This window comes from Macaca thibetana, chromosome 2 (genome assembly GCF_024542745.1).
Source record: "Macaca thibetana thibetana isolate TM-01 chromosome 2, ASM2454274v1, whole genome shotgun sequence".
Lineage (NCBI taxonomy): Eukaryota > Metazoa > Chordata > Mammalia > Primates > Cercopithecidae > Macaca > Macaca thibetana.
Window position 1 is genome coordinate 83,637,486 of NC_065579.1, and position 18,963 is coordinate 83,656,448.

Consider the following 18,963-nt stretch of genomic DNA (forward strand, 5'->3'; position numbering starts at 1 on the left):
GGGTAGATCTTCCTGCTAGTTTGGGACTTTTATTGCACACAAAAGAAATAAACTATCTTGTTTGAGCAATCACATTTTTGGGAATCTTCTATAGCTATTAGTGTTACCCTAACTAATAAATTGACCTCAAGAATCATCAATACCAGTTTCCTAAGCTTTATAACTTTTGTCATTTCTGTACTTTATTGCTATTTATGCAATGTATTTTGTAATTAATACAGTTCTTTTACTTATATAGGCAAAATCTACTTAAGCCTTGACTAAATTATGTCTGTGAAATCACCAGTTTGAAGTGCTAATTATATTTTAAAATATATATGAAAATAAATGCACAATTATTAAAATAAAATGTTCATCTGTTTTCCATCTGATTTCATAGTACATAAAATCCAATTTAATTTCAACCACGCATTTTACTAATGAAAAAGCTGAGGCCCAAATGCCATATTTTCAAAGTTAGACCCAGGACCTACATCTAGTTTGAGACTTTTCCCACATACCTTATTATGCTATTTTCCTTTTTCTTGTAAGTTTAACATGTGATTCCTGGGCACAAAGCCTTCCAACAAATAGTTCAAACTACTTGCAAGCTACTGTCTCATTGGTGTTTAGGGACTCTCTTTGAAGAGAAAAGTGTAAAAGTTATTGTCCTGGTCATGCCAATGGACAAACGGAAGCACAGAGTAGTCTGTAACTCCTCAAGGCTGGCTCAGATAGAGTTTATGTCTTTCATGTTCACTTTCTTCTCCATAGTAGCTCGGTAAGTATGGATTGATGAAATCATGTCTAGAATGCAGATCCTGGATTTCTCAGATTCAAAGTCAAGGGAATTTTCCAAGCTACTTTTTGGTCTGGAGGTAGGCTACAAGTCTGACGGTCTAGAAGACTTATCTGTGAATAACTAAGGTTTTGTTAGAATGGGTCAAGTTAAATATTTTTATTACTTTAGGATTTACATAGTAGATATAAAAAAGAAGTGAAAGGATATGGCAACTACCCATAATTCTGACCTTAAAAATTTAGAGATAGACTGTAAATCCCTCTTTTTTAACTGGTCACTTATCCATAAATTTATCTAAGACGATCTTGCCTTATACTTTTTTTTTTTTTTTTTGACGGAGTTTTGCTCTCGTTGCCCAGGCTGGAGTGCAGTGGCATGATCTTGGTTCACTGCAACCTCTGCCTCCTGGGTTCAAGCAATTCTCCTGGCTCAGCCTCCCAAGTAGCTGGGATTACAGGCATGCACAACTATGCCTGGCTAATTTTTGTACTTTTAGTAGAGACGGGGTTTCACCATGTTGGTCAAGCTAGTCTCAAACCCCTGACCTCAGGTGATCCACCCACCTCGGCCTCCCAAAGTGCTGGGATTATAGGCATGAGCCACCATGCCCAGCCTTATCTTGCCTTATACTTTTATCCTTACCATCTCTCAGCTTGCAAGTCATTCTACCATTATTCTTAACTATGCTTCATATTGTTTTTGGAAGTAAAATTTTATTTGTTTAAAACAGAGGAAAATCTAATCAATGTGAGAGCAGAGGGACTTTTGCCATTTTCCCAATGAACTCACAGCATATGATTTATCTACATTTGACTTGCAAAGGATGTTGGCTAACATGACAAACCAAGCTTTAGGAAATCTCTATTTTAAGCAGTTAACTTCAAGATTTCTTTAACATTGCCCAAAGAACATTTTCATACATTATCAGAAGATTTTCTCCTTTTTGGATACTGAATCTAAGTTAGAATGGTTTAAGTAATGTTTAATGCATTAATCCCTTCCACTTCAAAGAGGTAATACTGTCATAGAAAGCAAAAGAAAATTTGAGGAGGTGCTAGAGATGGATAATCTTCTTGCTAGGAGGATTTCCAAGTTAGCAGTATCTTATATAATCCTATATTAATAAAAGCAGTTCAAGAATGGTCTCCAATTTTGTTCAATCACTTAGCATTTCTGAGATGCCTATCAGACCTATAGTATATACACTGGGAATAGTTTCAGGTAAAAACAAAATTTCTATATGGAAAGCATTTTTGAGTTTATGTCACTGAAGTTGGGTTTAGCTGTTGTGTTGTTTTGAATAATATGTCATTTGTTAAAGTTAAAGAGAAATAAAGAAAGTCACTGTCAGCCTGTTTGGGCTGGTATAACAAAAATTCCATAAACTAGGTGGCTTACAAACAGCAAACATTTATTTCTCACAGTTCTGGAGGCTGAGAAGTCCAAGATCAAGGAGCTAGCAGATGAGGTGTCTGGTGAGGGCCTGGTCTTCATTGCAAGTGCTTTCTTGCTCTATCCTTACATGTTTGTAGCATAAACAAGCTCCCTCGGATCTCTTATAAGGGCATTTTCCACCCTCATGACCTAGTAACTTCCCAAACGCCCCATCTCTTCATACCATCTCATTGGGGATTAGGCTTCAACCTATGATTGTTAGAGGGACACAGCATTCATCCCAAAGCAATCATCTGGATTTCTAGAACAAGGAATTACTGGTTAGCAGTAAACGTTTTCACTGCCCATGTTCTTATAACAGTAATTACCAATTCACGATGATTTTTCATAAAATGCTGTTGGAGGCAATGTTAGCTTGAAGCCTGATGAGAGGCTATCTTGAGGGTTGTGTCCTCTGCAACAGGACATATAAATGGAAGGTTAGAAAGCTGCTTTCAGTGAAGATTGTCATGAAGAGAGGTCTGGGAGCTTTGCAGAAGAAAAGGCAAAAGTTCCCAACCAGATCCTTGGTGAAGGGCTGAATGTCCCCTAAGGAACATGGACTGTCACAAAAAAGGTTTTCATTCATTCTCCTTTGGGGATCAGAGAGGGCAAGCTTAGAACCAGCTAGATAGTAGGGGAATAGTTTGAAAAATTCCCATCCAGAATGAATGAATCCATGGTTTCTGTGCTACAAGGGTAATCTTCCAATCTGGGGAGTATTAAATGGTGTTAGGAATGGAGATGAGGAAGAGAGTAGTGGAATGGGATGAGGCTGGGGACTGTGAGGAGTAGTTATCGAATGCTGCTTAACAAATCACCCTATACTTAGCAACTTCAAGCAACACACATTTACTATGTCACACTGTTTCTGAGGGTTAGGAATTAGGGAGTAGCTTAGCGGGATGGCCTGACCTGCGGGTCTCTTATGAAGGTGGTATTAAGCTGCTGGCTGGGCCTGCAGTCATCCCAAGGTAGGGTCTGTAGAATCCATTCACAAGATAGCTCCTTCATGTGGTATGGACAGGAGACCTCATGTGGGCTGCATGATGTGGTAGCTGGGTTTACCCCAGAGTAAGTGATTGAGAGGAAGAGCAGGGAGGAGACCATAATATATACAATGACCTAATCTTAAAAGTCACACACCATGACTTCCACGTTATTCTATTTGTGAGAAGTGAGTCACTAAGTCCAGCCCACACTCAAGAGGAAGAGAATTAAGCTCCCATAGTTTGAAGGGAGTATCAAATAATTTGTGGACATCTTAAACTATCACAAGTAAGATTTCATGTAAAGCTAAAGAAAAGAGAAGTGGGAGACAAGAAGAGTCAGAGCTCTAGAATTTAAAGGTCTTAGTAGAATTTAATAGTCTCAATTAATTTGCCAGAAGGATGTAAGGATATGCTTCCTGTTCTTGCCTCTGATGACTGAACTGTACTCTCCTTTGTCCATACATCCTCATTTTTTCTCATTTACATTTTTCATTATTCTTTAAAACAATTTGCTCATAAGAATACCTCCTCAGGGTAAAAGCAGAGCTGTGAAAACATTGCTTAAACGGCATAAAACAAGCATTATAATAATATTAGAGCTAGGCAAAACGTGATTTTGAATCTACGGGAAAAGTTCATCCTTTGTTAGTCGGTCAGTAAGTTAGTCATATCTTAAGCACTCACTAGTGAAGAGATGTTTAGATGAAATAGGTGCATTAAAATAATAAATTGTTAATTTGTTCATTTATTTATCCAGCAAAAATTTGCACCAGACTCCATGGTAGGTGCTGGGAACATAAAGAGGGATGAATAAAGAAGGAAGTCACAGTCTGGTATGGGAGAGATGGACATAAAACCCATAATAACTATATCACATGATAAGCTATACTTGAGTGATCACCTGGTTTGTATTTATCTGTGATTCTTCACCTTAATTACTCCTTAAGGACAGAACTGATTTTATTCAATTCTCTATTGCTAGCACCCAGCACAGTACCTGGCCCACAGAAGGAGCTTAGGCATGTCTGATGAATGTGTTGCTAAATCCAGTGTATTCTAAAGGTTGCAGTACTTAGAGAGACTAACTAGCTAAACACAATACCAGATGCTGGCTGGCTCTGTTTCCCTTCCTGCTAACGGTAATGAAGGAGGTATTTTTGGCTGTGGTTGCAGGTGTGCTGACTTCTTACATGACCTTCTCTCTCCTCTGCAGATGCAGCATGGTTCTCTGTAGGAATCTCCACTCCTGGGAGGCAGCTTTGGGCCTCACCGAGCTCTGGGAGCTCCTTCGCAGTTTCTCACTCCTGTGCCTCCCTGTGCATCCTTCCTAGGGACCTAGCGGACAGTGCATTTAGGCTGCTGGCTGTAGGAAGCTCCTCTCTGTTTTGTTCAGGGAAGATGCATTTTATTTTTAAAGCCCAGAATAGGAGTATCTATCTCTTTGTCCTAAAATTACAATACTTTAGGCAGGGATAATTTTTCTTTTCTTTACTTCTTCTTCTTCTTTTTTCTGGAGGGAGGGTCTCATTCTGTCATTCAGGCTGGAGTGCAGTGGCATGATCAGGGTTCACTGTAGCCTCTACATCCTGGGCTCAACGATCCTCCCACCTCAGCCTCCTGAGTATTTGGGATGACAAGTATGCGCCACCATGCCTGGCTAATTTTTCTATCCTTTTGTAGAGATGAGGTTTCACCCTGTTGCCCAGGCTGGTGGTCTCAAACTCCTGGGCTCAAGCAATCTGCCTGCCCAGGAGTTTGAGATCAGCCTTGACAATATAGTGAAACCTCACCTCCCAAAGGACTAGGATTACACACATAAGGCACCACGCTAGACTTGATTTTTCAATACAATGTTAAGATATAGAGGGAAAGACCCTCACCCATATAAGGCTTAACTAGAACTAAGAGTTCAACATCAGCTTGAGGAATGTCAGTCTTTGCACATAAACAGGTTCCCAGGTTATTTACTACAAACAATAATGTTCATGAGGTTTTAGCTGTCTTTTCTCCAATAGTGGATATTCTATTTTAGGGCATTTCAGCTACAAAATTAGTTGATTTGCACATTTCCAGGTATTACTTAGTATAAGTAAAAATGAGCTCATACCATCTAAAATACAAAATATGCCCAATGTTACTGGCAAGATTGGTTGGAGCCTGCATTCTTATAAATGTGTCTCTCTGACTGACATCAAGACCAAGACAATTACAGAGGACACTGCAGCCCAGTCCCAGGCAGAAATCTGTATGCTTCAGGCAGAATTGTTTATGTCAGCTATTAAAATGGAGATACAGTTATGTTGGAAAGTTATATGGCATTTTATATACAACAATAGATAGATGAAAAAAAGGATTACCCATACAAAGTGATTAACATTAATTAATGAATGAATTTCATTCATCCATCCATTCATTCAGCAAATAGTTATTTATTTATTTATTTATTTATTTATTTATTTATTTATTTGAGATGGAGTCTCGCTCTGTCACCCAGGCTGGAGTGCAGTGGCACGATCTCGGCTCACTGCAAGCTCCGCCTCCTGGGTTCTCGCCATTCTCCTGCCTCAGCCTCCTGAGTAGCTGGGACTACAGGTGCCCGCCACCACGCCCGGCTAATTTTTTGTATTTTTAGTAGAGACGGGGTTTCACTGTGTTAGCCAGGATGGTCTCGATCTCCTGACTTCGTGATCCGCCTGCTTCGGCCTCCCAAAGTGCTGGGATTACAGGCATGAGCCACCGCTCCCGGCGCAAATATTTATTGATTATTTGTAGGTACCAGACATTGTTCTAGATATTGGGGTACAGTGGTAAATAAGAGACAAGGCCCCTTTTCTCATGGAGGCTGCATTTTTAAAGTAGAAAGACAGAATATAGACAGATAAATAAATAAAAACAAACAAGAAAGGACCCAATGATAAATACTAGGATGAAAAACGAAGGCCTAGGTGATGTGATGGCAACTGAGTGGTCAGGTTCAGCTTTTCTGAGGCATTGGCAATCCAGCTAAAATTTGAAAGGCAAGAAAGAACCTGTCACCTGAAGATCTGAGGAAAGAGTGTTTCATATAGACAGAAGAGAAGGTGGGGACAGTGGGCAGTAAACTTGGGTGTGGGAGAGGAACAGAGAGAAAGGCAGAAGTGAAAACACCAGGAGCTCAGTAAGGGGACTGAGAAGCAGGAGAAAGAGTGGAGAGGTGGCCAGGTGCCGATCATGAGGCAGGATGGTGACAAAAATGGAATAGAATGTAAAATAGGAAGAACATTGGAATCAGATGATATAAAAATATAAGGCAGAGATTTTGGAAAAATTCAACTTGCTCCAGGCATGATTTTCATCTGGAGCTTACTAGTATTTAAAATTGCCTCTGATGAAGGCAATCTGCAGCGCCATTCTTTATTTGTCTTGAAATAAAGAATAAGACACTTTTAAGTCCTTTTAAGAATCTTATATCCCACTGTAGTGTCTATAACTTACAACTTTCCCTTTGATTATCAACATAATACATCTTTATGACAGAACACTTGGAAAATACAAATAAGCCAACAGAAGAAGGAAAAAACCATTCCAAATCCAGCCACCCAAGAATAACTATTGTTAACAATTGGGCACAGAATCTGCTATGGTCTGAATGTGTTCCCTCAAATTCATATGTTGAAACCTAACTCCAAAGGTGATATATTAAGAGGCAGAGCCTTTGGGAGGTGATTAGGTCATGAGGGCGGGGCTGTCATGAATGGGATTAGTGCCCTTATACAAGAGGCCTGAGGGAATTTGTAAGCCTTTTTTGCCCTTCTGCCATGTGAGGACCCAGCAAGAAGGTGCCATCTATGAGGAATGGGCCCTCAGCAGACACCAAATCTGTTGGCAATTTGATCTTGAACATTTCAGCCTCCAGAACTGTGAGCAATAAATTTCTACTACTTATAAATTACCATATCTCAAGTTATTTTGTTATAGCAGCTCAAATGGACTAAGACAAACTCTCTTTACGTTCATACAATGCAGTGGTTCAGAATACAAACTGTGGAGTCTGGGTGAGAATCATTGCTTTGCAACTTGCTAAACTTGTTTTGCAATTTGCTAGTTGACTTTCAGTCTCTCTTAATTGCTTATAAAATGCCACATAACTGTCTGCAATGTCTTTAAGCCTCAGTTTTCTCATATGAAAAATGGAATAGTAATCTTACTTTCTTCACAGGACTGCTGTGATGATTAAATGACATAAGCCATGTAATGCTCCTGATTTAGTGCCTCGCACACAATACATTCTTTAACATGTTATCTATTATGCTATTATCATTTTACAAAGTTGGGGTTATACTGTAAAACTTTCCATATATAAACTACCATTTCAATTATCACTAGACATTTTTAATAGTTACATAGTATTTTGCTACAAGGATATGATATTTAATTAAACTCTGTTATGGGATACTTTGGCTTTTTCTAAATTTTCACTGTTTAATGAAATTCTACAGATAAAATATTGCAACTTTCATGTTACTTCTCTAGGATAAATTCTATGAAGTGGCTGGGTCAATGGGCATAAATATTCCCAAGACTCTCTGAGGCATATTATTATGTCTTCTGCTATGAATTTAGATAATACCCTGGGTAAGAATAATGTCTAGAAGTAAATAATCTACATATTTGTGAAGTTTTGGAGGAATGATTTACCATCAGTTTAATGTAAATACTTTATCTACTCCTTCCCCACACATTCACACACTTTTTTCTCCACACCTGTTCACACCTTCTGGTGGGCACCATTTCCCTTCATTCCTTAGGGAAGCTTCCCAGTACTAGGCTTCCAGTTAAGCAACTCTGTTTATAGTTTTCTGATTTGCTGGGAATTCCGTACTTACCATTCTTTTTACCTGAAGACATAAACTTACAGGGTTTTAGTATATTGGGAATCCCAGTCCCTCAACTTACAGGTGATATGAAACTAAAGGAGAGTGAACAAGTGGTTTGTCCAAATTGGTTCTGTGGGCCATGCTACTGTTAGACTGCTAAGTAATGCTGGATCATTTCTTTATCTTTAGAACCTAGATCAGCAGCCAGCACATGTAAGCAGCCGTATGGTTTGCTGAATGAATAACTACTTAAAGTAAGTTATAGCCTCCTAGGATTTTGTAACTGGAAAGGATCATAGAGGCATGGAAACTAAGGCCTAGATTGGTTAATGAGATGTAAGTAGTTATATAATATTAGTGACAAGTTGGAATAATGACTCAGATCCCAGTACAGACAAGGAGAAGCCAGGAGATGTGGCTTGCTGGGGTGAGATGGGCATGAAGAGAAAAGATTAATTCTGACTTGCTCCAGAGGGGGTAAAACCAAGACCAAGCAAAACTTCAAGTTGCTGGTAGGCCAATTTCAGCATAATATAAGAAAGAACTTTTTGATAATTAGTACTGTCCAAAATGGAAATGGATTTTCTTGAAAAGAAGTGAGTTGCCCCTAATTGGAAGTGTTCAAATAGAAACAGGGTAAATAATTTGTGAAGTGCTTTAACAGAAAAAAATTTTTTGGTTTGTGTGTCTGGTGGGGATAAACGACTTTTAAGGTCTCTACCAAAGCTAAGATTAAATGATTTGTGAATATGTATATATATATATCTTGATACACAGATATTCTTCCCTTGTTGATCCGTTACTTTGTAATTAAGTCTTTTGAATGTGAATTCATTATCTTTCTCATTCCAAATGAGACCAGATACATTTAGATGTCTTTACTTACCCAAGATTCCATGGGTTTAAAATAATCGTTTTAGTGGTATTTCAGTGTGCTACACACAGTAGGAGTTCAAAAGATAAAATTTAACTTAGCTCTTAATTTTGGAAAACCTACATTTAAAGTAAATTGAGCTACAAGTTTCATGCATTTGAACAATCTGGCTGAACTCAGCTGGTCTCAACCAAATACATCAGTTGATCACATTCAGAGCACTAAATATTCATTAGCTTTATTTTTTAATTAAAAAAGGCTAAAATTAAAAGAAGGAATTTGGATAGATGGTATTGCGGTGAAATAAAAGTGTTCTCTTATTGGCTTTCTGAATAATAATCTGAAATTATGACTGGAAGTCTTCCCCAGAATTGAAAGAATCCTTTAAATATTAAACTGCAAATATGATTTTATTGCACTTCAAGTAAGAGGTACTGAAAGACCACCCTTTTAGTGTAATCCTTTCATGCAAATTCTAGGAAGACAAGTCACATAAATGAAGCATATTCCAGAAATGCTTTCAATTTTCAAGATTTCATATCCATAATAGAAATGGAGCTTCCAACAACCTCATAAGTAAGTTCAGTGAAAAGCTCCACTCTCAAATAGCAATCTAGCAAAGCTTTGATGAGTAGCAGAGATAGCATCTGTGATACACTCTTTTTGAGTCTACCCAGGAAGGAAATGCATTAAAAAAACAGCAAAAGCTGCTTTCTGTTTATTTATGTTTTTAAATGTTTTTGTTTTTATTTTTATTTTTTACTTCTCTTTCTTCTTTTCTCCCTCCTTTCCTCCCTCTTCCCTTTTCTCTCTCTTTCTCTTTCTTATTAGAAGCCTAAATACAGAAATCAGTGTTCCAATCAGGTATTCACTTGAATTATCAACAATGTTTTGGACATTCTTAATAATAAAATTGGCTCAAGTCAAGATGGACTATTCATTAGCTAGAATATTCCAGCCATGCCCTTTTCTCGCCTACTTAGGAACATATATATCACACAGGCAGCAAGATCTTATGTTTCAGATGTTGTGCTAGATGCTAGCGAGATAAAAATACAAGGCATGAACCTTGGCCTCACCGAGGCCTAGCAAATCCATAGCATTGGTTCACCATAGAACCTGGACTAGACTCAGAGTTCTTTCTGACCCAGGACTCCTGACAGTCATTGCTAATCTATTGCTGAATTGGCGTAAGAGGTAATACATATTTGTCATCCCTGGTGGGAAATCAAATATTCTCTAGCACATTGATTATACCAGATTCTGTACCAAATGATTGTTTCATTCTGACAATCATAATCATGGCTATTTCATGTCTATAATATAAGACCCATTTCATTCCTATCTTGCTGAAGTTTGATTTTTCAAATGCCACTCTCAGGATCATGAAACAGAAAAAACTAATTTTAAGAACAGTTACCTCCACTGCTGCTTTTGCTCTTTCAAACTCTTCTTCTAAGGAGTGGTTTCTAGAAAGTAATGCACTTCCCCAGCGATGTTCTTTGGTCAGTCGAGCCTGAAATCAATCATACACATAGTGTTATAATATTAGAATCACATGATATTATAGAAACGTACAGGTACTTTTCCTTTTCCCATTTCACTTCTCTAGAGTTCAAGAATCATCTGTGATTGATGACGTTTTTGGAGTACTGTGCTGGTATGATGTTGCCTAAACTGAGATGCTGTCAAAATGTGTGTGAGCATGCACATGTGATTCTTCCAACAGTGGGTCTCAGCCCTGGACATACTAAAACCACTCCTCAGGCCTCATCTCCCAAAGATCTTATTTTAATTGGTCTTGATTCCAGGCCTTGATATTTTAGTTAACCTCTCCAAGTGATTCTGATACACAGCTAGGATGCGCAATCTCCATTAGAAGTCTAGCTTTCAGCTTGTGAGGAAGATCAGCCTCCGGTTAAAAACATAAAAGCTGCAGAAATGAAAGTGTGGCTTCCAGGCCTTTCTCCTTATATACACAGCAGACCCTCATGCAGAATTCTCTTCCTTTTGCTTTCCCTCTGTTGGCACTGTCTTATGTCTCATTTCTCAGGATATTGCTCTCTATTAAATAATAATGAATCACTTAGATAAAATCATATCTGATAAGGCCAACTGCTTTGCCACAATTAATATGCAATGTAGTATATACACATCTTAACTTAGCTAAATGCAAATATTTTCAGAAGACCTTTCCCCAGGAGTCTACTGTAATTAAAAAAATTAAATTTTAATTTCACAATAAATGAATACTTGTTTTGAAAAAAATTAATCATGGAAAATAAGAGGTGGACCACTAGACCTTTTTCTCTGCAGTTACATAAGCATTTATACACATAATGTGTATGGTAATATGTACAGTAATGTGTTTCAAAAACATATGAAACATAAAAGGCATGCCATTCTTCAATTTTTTCACTCAACAATTTACCTTGGAGAGTTTTCTTTTTTGTTTTTGCTTTTTTTTGGTCTATCTCTCTGCTCTACCAGTGGATCCATAAGGATAAGAATCTTGTTTGGTATCTTTTGTACTACCCATGCCCAGCACAGGGCCTGACAAGGGATGAGTGCCCACATATGCCTAAGGGCTGCAGGATGAGGCATGCTCTGAGACACAGCTAGGCCTTGTGGAGTAGGAGGAGAGGGGCTTGACATGAATTTCCCCGGTCCCTTTTATTATAGAGTGCAGGTGGGGTACGGAGGGTGACTTCTTGGTATGTGTTTAGATTGCTCTGTAGTAGTGACGCTCAACCCTGGCTTTCCACAGTAATTACTTGAACAGGCCTGGGCCCCAGGCCAACCAATTAAATAAGAAACTGAGGGTGGGGCTTGGATGTTTGAAAAGCTTCTCTGGTAATTCTGAAAAGCAGTCATGGTTTGAAAACGACTGTTCTACAGCAAAACTTTCCTCTTCACACAGCACTTGCCCTCCATATAGCTCAGCTGCTCTTCATTCGTTTCTCTACCATTGTTGGTCCTGAAGAGGACCCCCTCTTCTATCGTGACACGATAGTACTACCAGACACCATTCTAAGTAATTTAGGTATTACAATTTATTTTGATCTTTTGACAACTTCATGAGGTAGGTATTATCAACTCCATTTTCAAGATGATGATGTTGAGATACAGAGAGCTTAATTCGCTTGCCCAAAGTTATACAGCTAGTAAGTGGCAAGGCTGGTGCTTCAAGGCCATGCTCATAACCACTCTTCTACACTGCTTCTCCCAGGAGGCTGCGCTCACCCAGCCATGCTAAGAAGACAGAAAACACACAGAAAAGCTGCCCCTGGGGGGCCATTGCATGGGTGAGGAGTCAACAAGGAAGCCCTAAGAATGCTGTGGATTGCAAGCAATAATGAAGTAATTATGACCGTAAAAAACAGTGTTAGTCTGTGTTTTGCTTTAATAAATGTGGAACATTTATTTATTAAAACATTAATTTGCTTTTCCCCCTCTTTGCTGGGAATACTTCTGTATCCTCAGTGTCTCCTAGCAGGTAGTGGGTGCTCCATAAGTAGTCAATAAATAATTGTTGAAAATACGCTGTCAGTGAATAGATGAGTGAATGAATTAAAGATATTTTCTCTCCTTAGCCCCAGGAGGTGTTCTCAATCAATGTTTTCTGTTCAATCCAGGAGGCTAAGGGGGAAGTTACAGGAGACTGATAGAGGTCTTGTTTTTTGTCCTGGATCTGGAGTGGCAGAGGTCTGTGCTAGCAAAGTCCTATTGCCTGGGCTTTAGAAGTGGGGAATGGCAGCTAAATGCCCAAAGGGGCTGCCTAGGAAAATGCAAGGCCCACAGGCAGCACAAGGGTGAGGCGCCTACAGGGGTGCCTGTGGTCAGAAGAGGGAAGGGTGGTGGGGTACCTCTGGGCTTGCAGGAGCATCAGCGCCTCACTGTTGGGTGGGCCAGGCTCATGGGCCACCACGAACAAGTAGCCTCCCTTCTCTAGGCTCCATGAAAGCTACTACCTCCTCCTAACCTGGACACTGACACAGGGAGGGTGACGTGAAACATAAAAGTGAAGCCAACTATCATATCATCCTGGCAAGTGGGGTCTTAGAGCCAGATTTAATATCAGTAAATAAAAATAATAAGACATTTCTTGTACTCCAGGGTTGTGGCAGCCAATTTATACTCATTGCAAAAACAAAAGAACTCATGATAGAACAATATATGCCCAACTTTGAAAAAGGCAAATTGAGATTGCGTGATTTCTTGATATCATATAAGAGAATTTTCTAGGTCTTCTCGATCCTTGTATTAGTTTCTTATGACTGGTGTAACAAATACCAACTACCACAAACTCATTGCCTTGAAAAGACAGAAATTTATTCTCTCAAAGTTCTAGAGACTAGAATTCCAAAATCAAGGCATTAGCAAGGCCACTCTCCCTCTGAAGGATCTAGGGGAGAATCTGCACTATGCCTCTCCCAATTCCTAGTAGCTTCAGGCATTCTTTGGCTTATGACTGCGTCACTCCATGTTGCCTCCTCTTGTCTCTCAAAACTCCGTCTGCCTTACTCTTATAAGGTACATGTGGTTGCATTTAGGGCCCACCCAAATAGTTCAGGAAAGCCTCCTTCTCCCAAGACCTGTAATTTAATCATGCATTTTGCTATAACTGGCCACCATTCAGCCAACTACAACCCTGATCTGACACTTTTGGGCTACAATATATCTGATGAACAAATATAAACAAATATAAAGGGGAAGATAGTTCACAATCTTTTGGGATTTAGTCGTTAGGATGTGTAACCTAGTAGAGATGTTAACTCCAATGGTGATATCTTATTGTCTTGTAGAAAGTTAGCCAATCTTGTACCTAACTAGGGAAACTCATTTTGGCATTTATTTCTCAACTGGCTATATAAAGCTCTGTTCCTTATTGTTTTGCTTTTGGAACCAACTCTACTGTCTTCCTGTTGGTTCCTTAATTAATAAAATAAACAAAAATTTCAAGTGTGGACACATGGTAAGAAATAAACTTTCTGAGAAACTGAAGAAAATGCAAATAAATGAAAAAATATCCTGTGATCATGAATTGAAAGAATTAATATTGTTAAATTTCTCTGACACTCCCTAAAGCAATCTATAGATTCAGCCCAATTCTTATCAAAATTCCCATGATGTTTTCCACATAAAGAAAAAAAATCATAAAATTCGTATAGACTCACAAGAGACCTTGAATAGCCAAAGCAATCTTGAGCAAAAAGAACAAAATTGGAGGGCTCATACTACCTGCCTTCAAAATATATTACAAAGCTATAGTGATCAAAATGGCATGATAACAGCATAAAAACAGGCATATAAACCAATGGAACAGAATAGCGAGCCCAGAAATAAACTCACGTATTTATGGTTAATTATTTTTCTGCAAAGGTGCCAGGAATATGCAATGGAGAAAGAATAGTGTCTTCAATAAATAGTTCTTGGAAAACTGGATATCTACATGCAAAACAATGAAATTAGACCCTTTTCTCACGTTATATACAAAAATCAACTCAAAATGGATTAAAGACTTAAATATAAGACCTGAAACTATGAAACTACCAGAAGAAAGCATTGGGGAAATGCTACAGGACACTGGTCTGGGCAAAGAATTTTTAAAATATGACACTAAAAACATAGGCAACAAAAGCAAAATAGGCAAGTGGGATTACATCAAACTCAAAAACTTCCACACAGCAAAGGAAACAATCAAGACGATAAAGAGACAACCCTCAGAATAGAAGAAAATATTTGCTAACTATACATCTGATGAGGGATTAACATCTAAAATATATAAGGAACTTAAACAACTCAACAGCAAGAAAACAACTTGATTTAAAAATGGAAAAAGGACCTGAATGGACATTTCTCAAAAGAAGACATACAAATGGCCAATAGATATATGAAAAAAATGTTCAACGTTACTAATCAAAGGGAAATGCAAATTAAAACCACAGTGAGATATCACCTCACACCTGTTAGTATGTCTGTTATCAAAAAGATGAAAGATAAGTGTGGAGAGGATGTGGAGAGAAAAGAACCCTTGTAAACCATTGGTGGAAATACAAATTAGTACAACCATTATGAAAAACAGGAAGAGGGTCCTCAATAAACTACAAGTAGAGCTACCACATGATCCAGCAATTCCACTACTGGGTGTATGTCTGATATGGTTTGGCTGTGTCCCCACCCAAATCTCATCTTGAATTCCCATGTGTTATGGGAGAGACCTGGTGGGAGGTAATTGAATCACGGGGGAAGGTCTTTCCCGTGCCGCTCTCATGATAGTGAATAAGTCTCATGGGATCTGATGGTATTATAAGGGGGAGTTTCCCTGCACAAGCACTTTCTTTGCCTGCTGCCATCCATGTAAGACATGACTTGCTCCTCTTTGCCTTTCACCATGATTGTGAGGCCTCTCCAGCCACGTGGAACTCTAAGTCCATTAAACCTTTCTTTTGTAAATTACCCAGTCTCGGGTATGTCTTTATCAGCAGTGGGAAAATGGACTAATACAATATCCAAAGGAAATTAAATCAGTATGTCTAAGCAATATTTTAATTCCTGTGTTCATTGCAGCATTATTCACAATAGCCAAGATACAGATAATCAGTCTGTCTATCGATGGAAGGAAGAGTAAGGAAAATGTGATATATACACACGATGGAATGCTATTCAGCCTTATACAAGAAAGAAAAACTCATTTGTGACAACGTGAATGAACCTAGAGGACAGTATGTTAAATGAAATATGCCAAGCACAGAAAGACAAGTACCATGTGATCTCACTTACACGTGGAATCGAAAAAACTTGAACTCATAGAAGCAGAGTAGAATGGTGGTTACCAGGGCCTGGAGGTGAAGGTTGAGGGGTTTTTGGCCAAAGGATATAAAATTTCAGTTAGATAGGAGGAAAAAGTTCAAGAGATCTATGGCACATTAGGGTAACTATCTTTAATAACAGTGTATTATATTTTTGAAACTCGGTAAGAGAGTAGATTTTAAGTATTCTCACCATAAAAAAAGTATGTGAGCGAATGCATATGTTAATTAGCTCAACTGAGCCATTTTACAAAGTATATATATTTCAAAACATCATGTGTTACGTGATAAATGTATAAAATCATAATTTGTCAGTAAAAAATAAATTAATAAAAAAGAAAAAATCTTTGTGCATTTGTATAATGCCATGAATGACCAATGAATGGCAGCAGAAGAAAGTGAAAGCACTAATATTTTTGTCCCAAGGCAAGTCCTTTTCTTAGCAGGCACTTCTCACCAGGAAGATACAACCTGACTTTCCTGTGAAGCCTGACCTAACAGGACTCCATTACCATCCCTGGCTTCCTTCCTTCAACAGTGTTTCATGCACCAGCGGCACCGCACATCACAGGATGCAAAGGGCACTGGAAGAAGAGAAAAATCTCTCCGAATTCTAGGCTTACAGTTCATCTTCTCTTTACTACTTAAAACAACAAGTGCAAACAGAATCTTACTGTGTAAATGGAATTTTATTTTCATAGTACAATTACTGTTTAGGGAAGTGTTATTTTCCACATTTTTAGGAAGGCCTTAGATTATCATTAAGACGAGTGTTATCTATGTCACATTTTGAAACCATTTCTTTTGCCCAAGGAAGTATAAGATAAATGCCATCAAAGATCAGTAGACACTGAAGGTACACAGAGGCAGTTTTCAAACTGTGATTAGTATGCTGCTAAGATCCTGAAACTTTTCTGCCACTTAGCAGTGTGCTCAGACATACTGGTTCAGGATTGAGAATGAAATACAGATTATAACATACGGTAAAGATCAGCCTTCCTTTCAATGCAAACTTTTTTAAAAAATTTAATCATAGGCAAAAGCTGTGGGAAGATATATATATACACATATATATATACACACACACACATATATAAAAGTAATGCTTATAAACTGGTTATATTGCTTAGCACTTACATAAAGGTATGGTAAACAAAACAACTACACATTACACTCATAAATTTGAGTTGCAGTTGTTTTGACAGCACAGTGATTTCCAAACCTTTGTGGGCATCAGAATCACTGGAAGGCCTTGTTAAAATGCAGATTGCTAGGCCCCACTCCGAGGGACTCTGATTCAGTAGGTGTGAGGTAAGGCCCAGAATCTGCATGTCTAACAAGTTCTCAGGTGATACTGATAGTGCTAGGCTAGGGAACTACACAGAAAACCTCTGATCTAGATATTGGCATTATGTGTATATAGTTCACAAATGTACTCTAATGTAGGCATTTCTTTTCTCCTTTACATGATTTTGAAAAATACTCCACAGCTCTAGCAAGCTCCTGGAAACACCTTGGGTTTACAAATGGCATTTTAATTGGTTTAACCTAATTGGATTGTAGGATATTACACTCTCCAAAGAAGATGGCTGATTGTTCTGAATGATAAGCACTAGGTAAAGACAGAGAAGAAAGAATTTAAAAAAAAATTTAAAGGAATGCTGTGTTTTATTTTCTTTATTCAAAATTATGATTGTGATCAAAATTATAATTTGAAAATTACTATATTTGTGGCTGTGGTTGTTCTAGCACAGTGTTGGCTAACCACAATGACCATTGTTAATAGCTTCTCATACAATTGCCTTTATATTATTGCTGGAGGAGAAAAAGGAATCTGTTTAACTGTAGAAAAGAAAAATATAACAACTAGCAGACCTTGAGTGACAGAATAACATGGTCATTAAAAGCATACACTGGAGTCAGACTGCCTGAGGCCAAATCCTGGTTTACCATTTACTACTACCTGGTGACCTTGGACAAATTACTTAAACTATTTTCATCTGCAAAGTGTACGTTCGCATGTTGAGTCCCTATAAGGACTGATTACAACAATTCATGTAAATACACCATACATAGGACATTGAACGTGCTCAATACAACTTTGCTTTCATTATTATCTTTCTCGTTAGTGCCTATCAGGTGTGACTTTTAGAGTACTTTTGTTTAGTGGTTGGCGGAGACTAGTTGGAGTCTTACACTAGAATAGATCATTTAAACACTTTCCTCGTTGAAATACTCAGGATTTTTTTTTTTCCTTAAACACTCAACAAACATTTGTCATTGAAAGTACACACGGCTGGGGGCGGTGGCTCACGCCTGTAATCCCAACACTTTGGGAGGCCGAGGAGGGCAAATTGCCTGAGCTCAGGAGTTTGAAACCAGCCTGGGCAACATGGCAAAACCCTGTCTCTACTAAAAATACAAAAAATCAGCCAGGTGTGGTGGCTGGCGCCTGTAATCCCAGCTACTCAGGAGGCTGACGCAGGAGAATTGCTTGAACACAGGAGGCAGATGTTGCAATGAGTCGAGATCGAGCCACTGCCCTCCAGCCTGGGCGACAGAGCAAGACTCTGTCTCAAAAAAAAAAAAAAAAAAAAAAAAAAAGAAAAGAAAATACACACAAAAAACTGTCCCTTGTATGTAAAGGAGCCAATTCTTACAGCGTTTACAAGGCATGGCAGCATATAGTCCTCATCTCCCTTTAACTATGAAATTCTATGTTGCAGAACATTGAGGCAAATAAGTGATGATTTGTGAACAGTCTATTATTCGGCAAAACTAAAAACTATTATTGAAACTAGTTTTAAAAATGATCCAGAATAAAATTTTGGGTATTTTTTTCCTGCCATTTAATTAACTTCAGCTGCTACTTCCACATTGTTAAATTTGATTAGTTGTTTTCCTTTTTTGTTAGGATCCCTTATCTTTCCACTTCCACAAGTATTTGAGAATGTACTGTGTACAGATTTCCTACTGTGCTGGAAGTGGTCTTTCAGATTTCCTTCCTACCTGTCTGCCTTCTTTCTTTCTTCCTTACTTCCATCTTTGTTTCATTCCCTCCTCGTTAATCACCCACTGTGTGTGGCCTGGAGAGAAAAAGCCATGTTGAAGTGGCTCCTGTGCTGTATTCCAGCAAGCAAAATTATTAATATTGATAGTGTATCTAATTTTTTTTGTTAGACACAAAGATCTCAGCTTTAGTCTAACTCATCTT

The 18,963-nt window shown here is 38.3% G+C and overlaps 1 protein-coding gene across 11 annotated transcripts in view; it reads right to left on the reverse strand.

The window, feature by feature from the left end:
* Window positions 1–18,963, reverse strand: part of PEX5L (peroxisomal biogenesis factor 5 like) — a 244,140-nt gene that overhangs the window by 59,379 nt on the left and 165,798 nt on the right. For all 11 annotated transcript variants that reach the window (XM_050780127.1, XM_050780124.1, XM_050780121.1 and 8 more), the window contains one exon: window positions 10,358–10,453. In XM_050780127.1, the coding sequence (XP_050636084.1) occupies window positions 10,358–10,453 (96 nt within the window). The remainder of the gene's footprint in view (window positions 1–10,357; window positions 10,454–18,963) is intronic.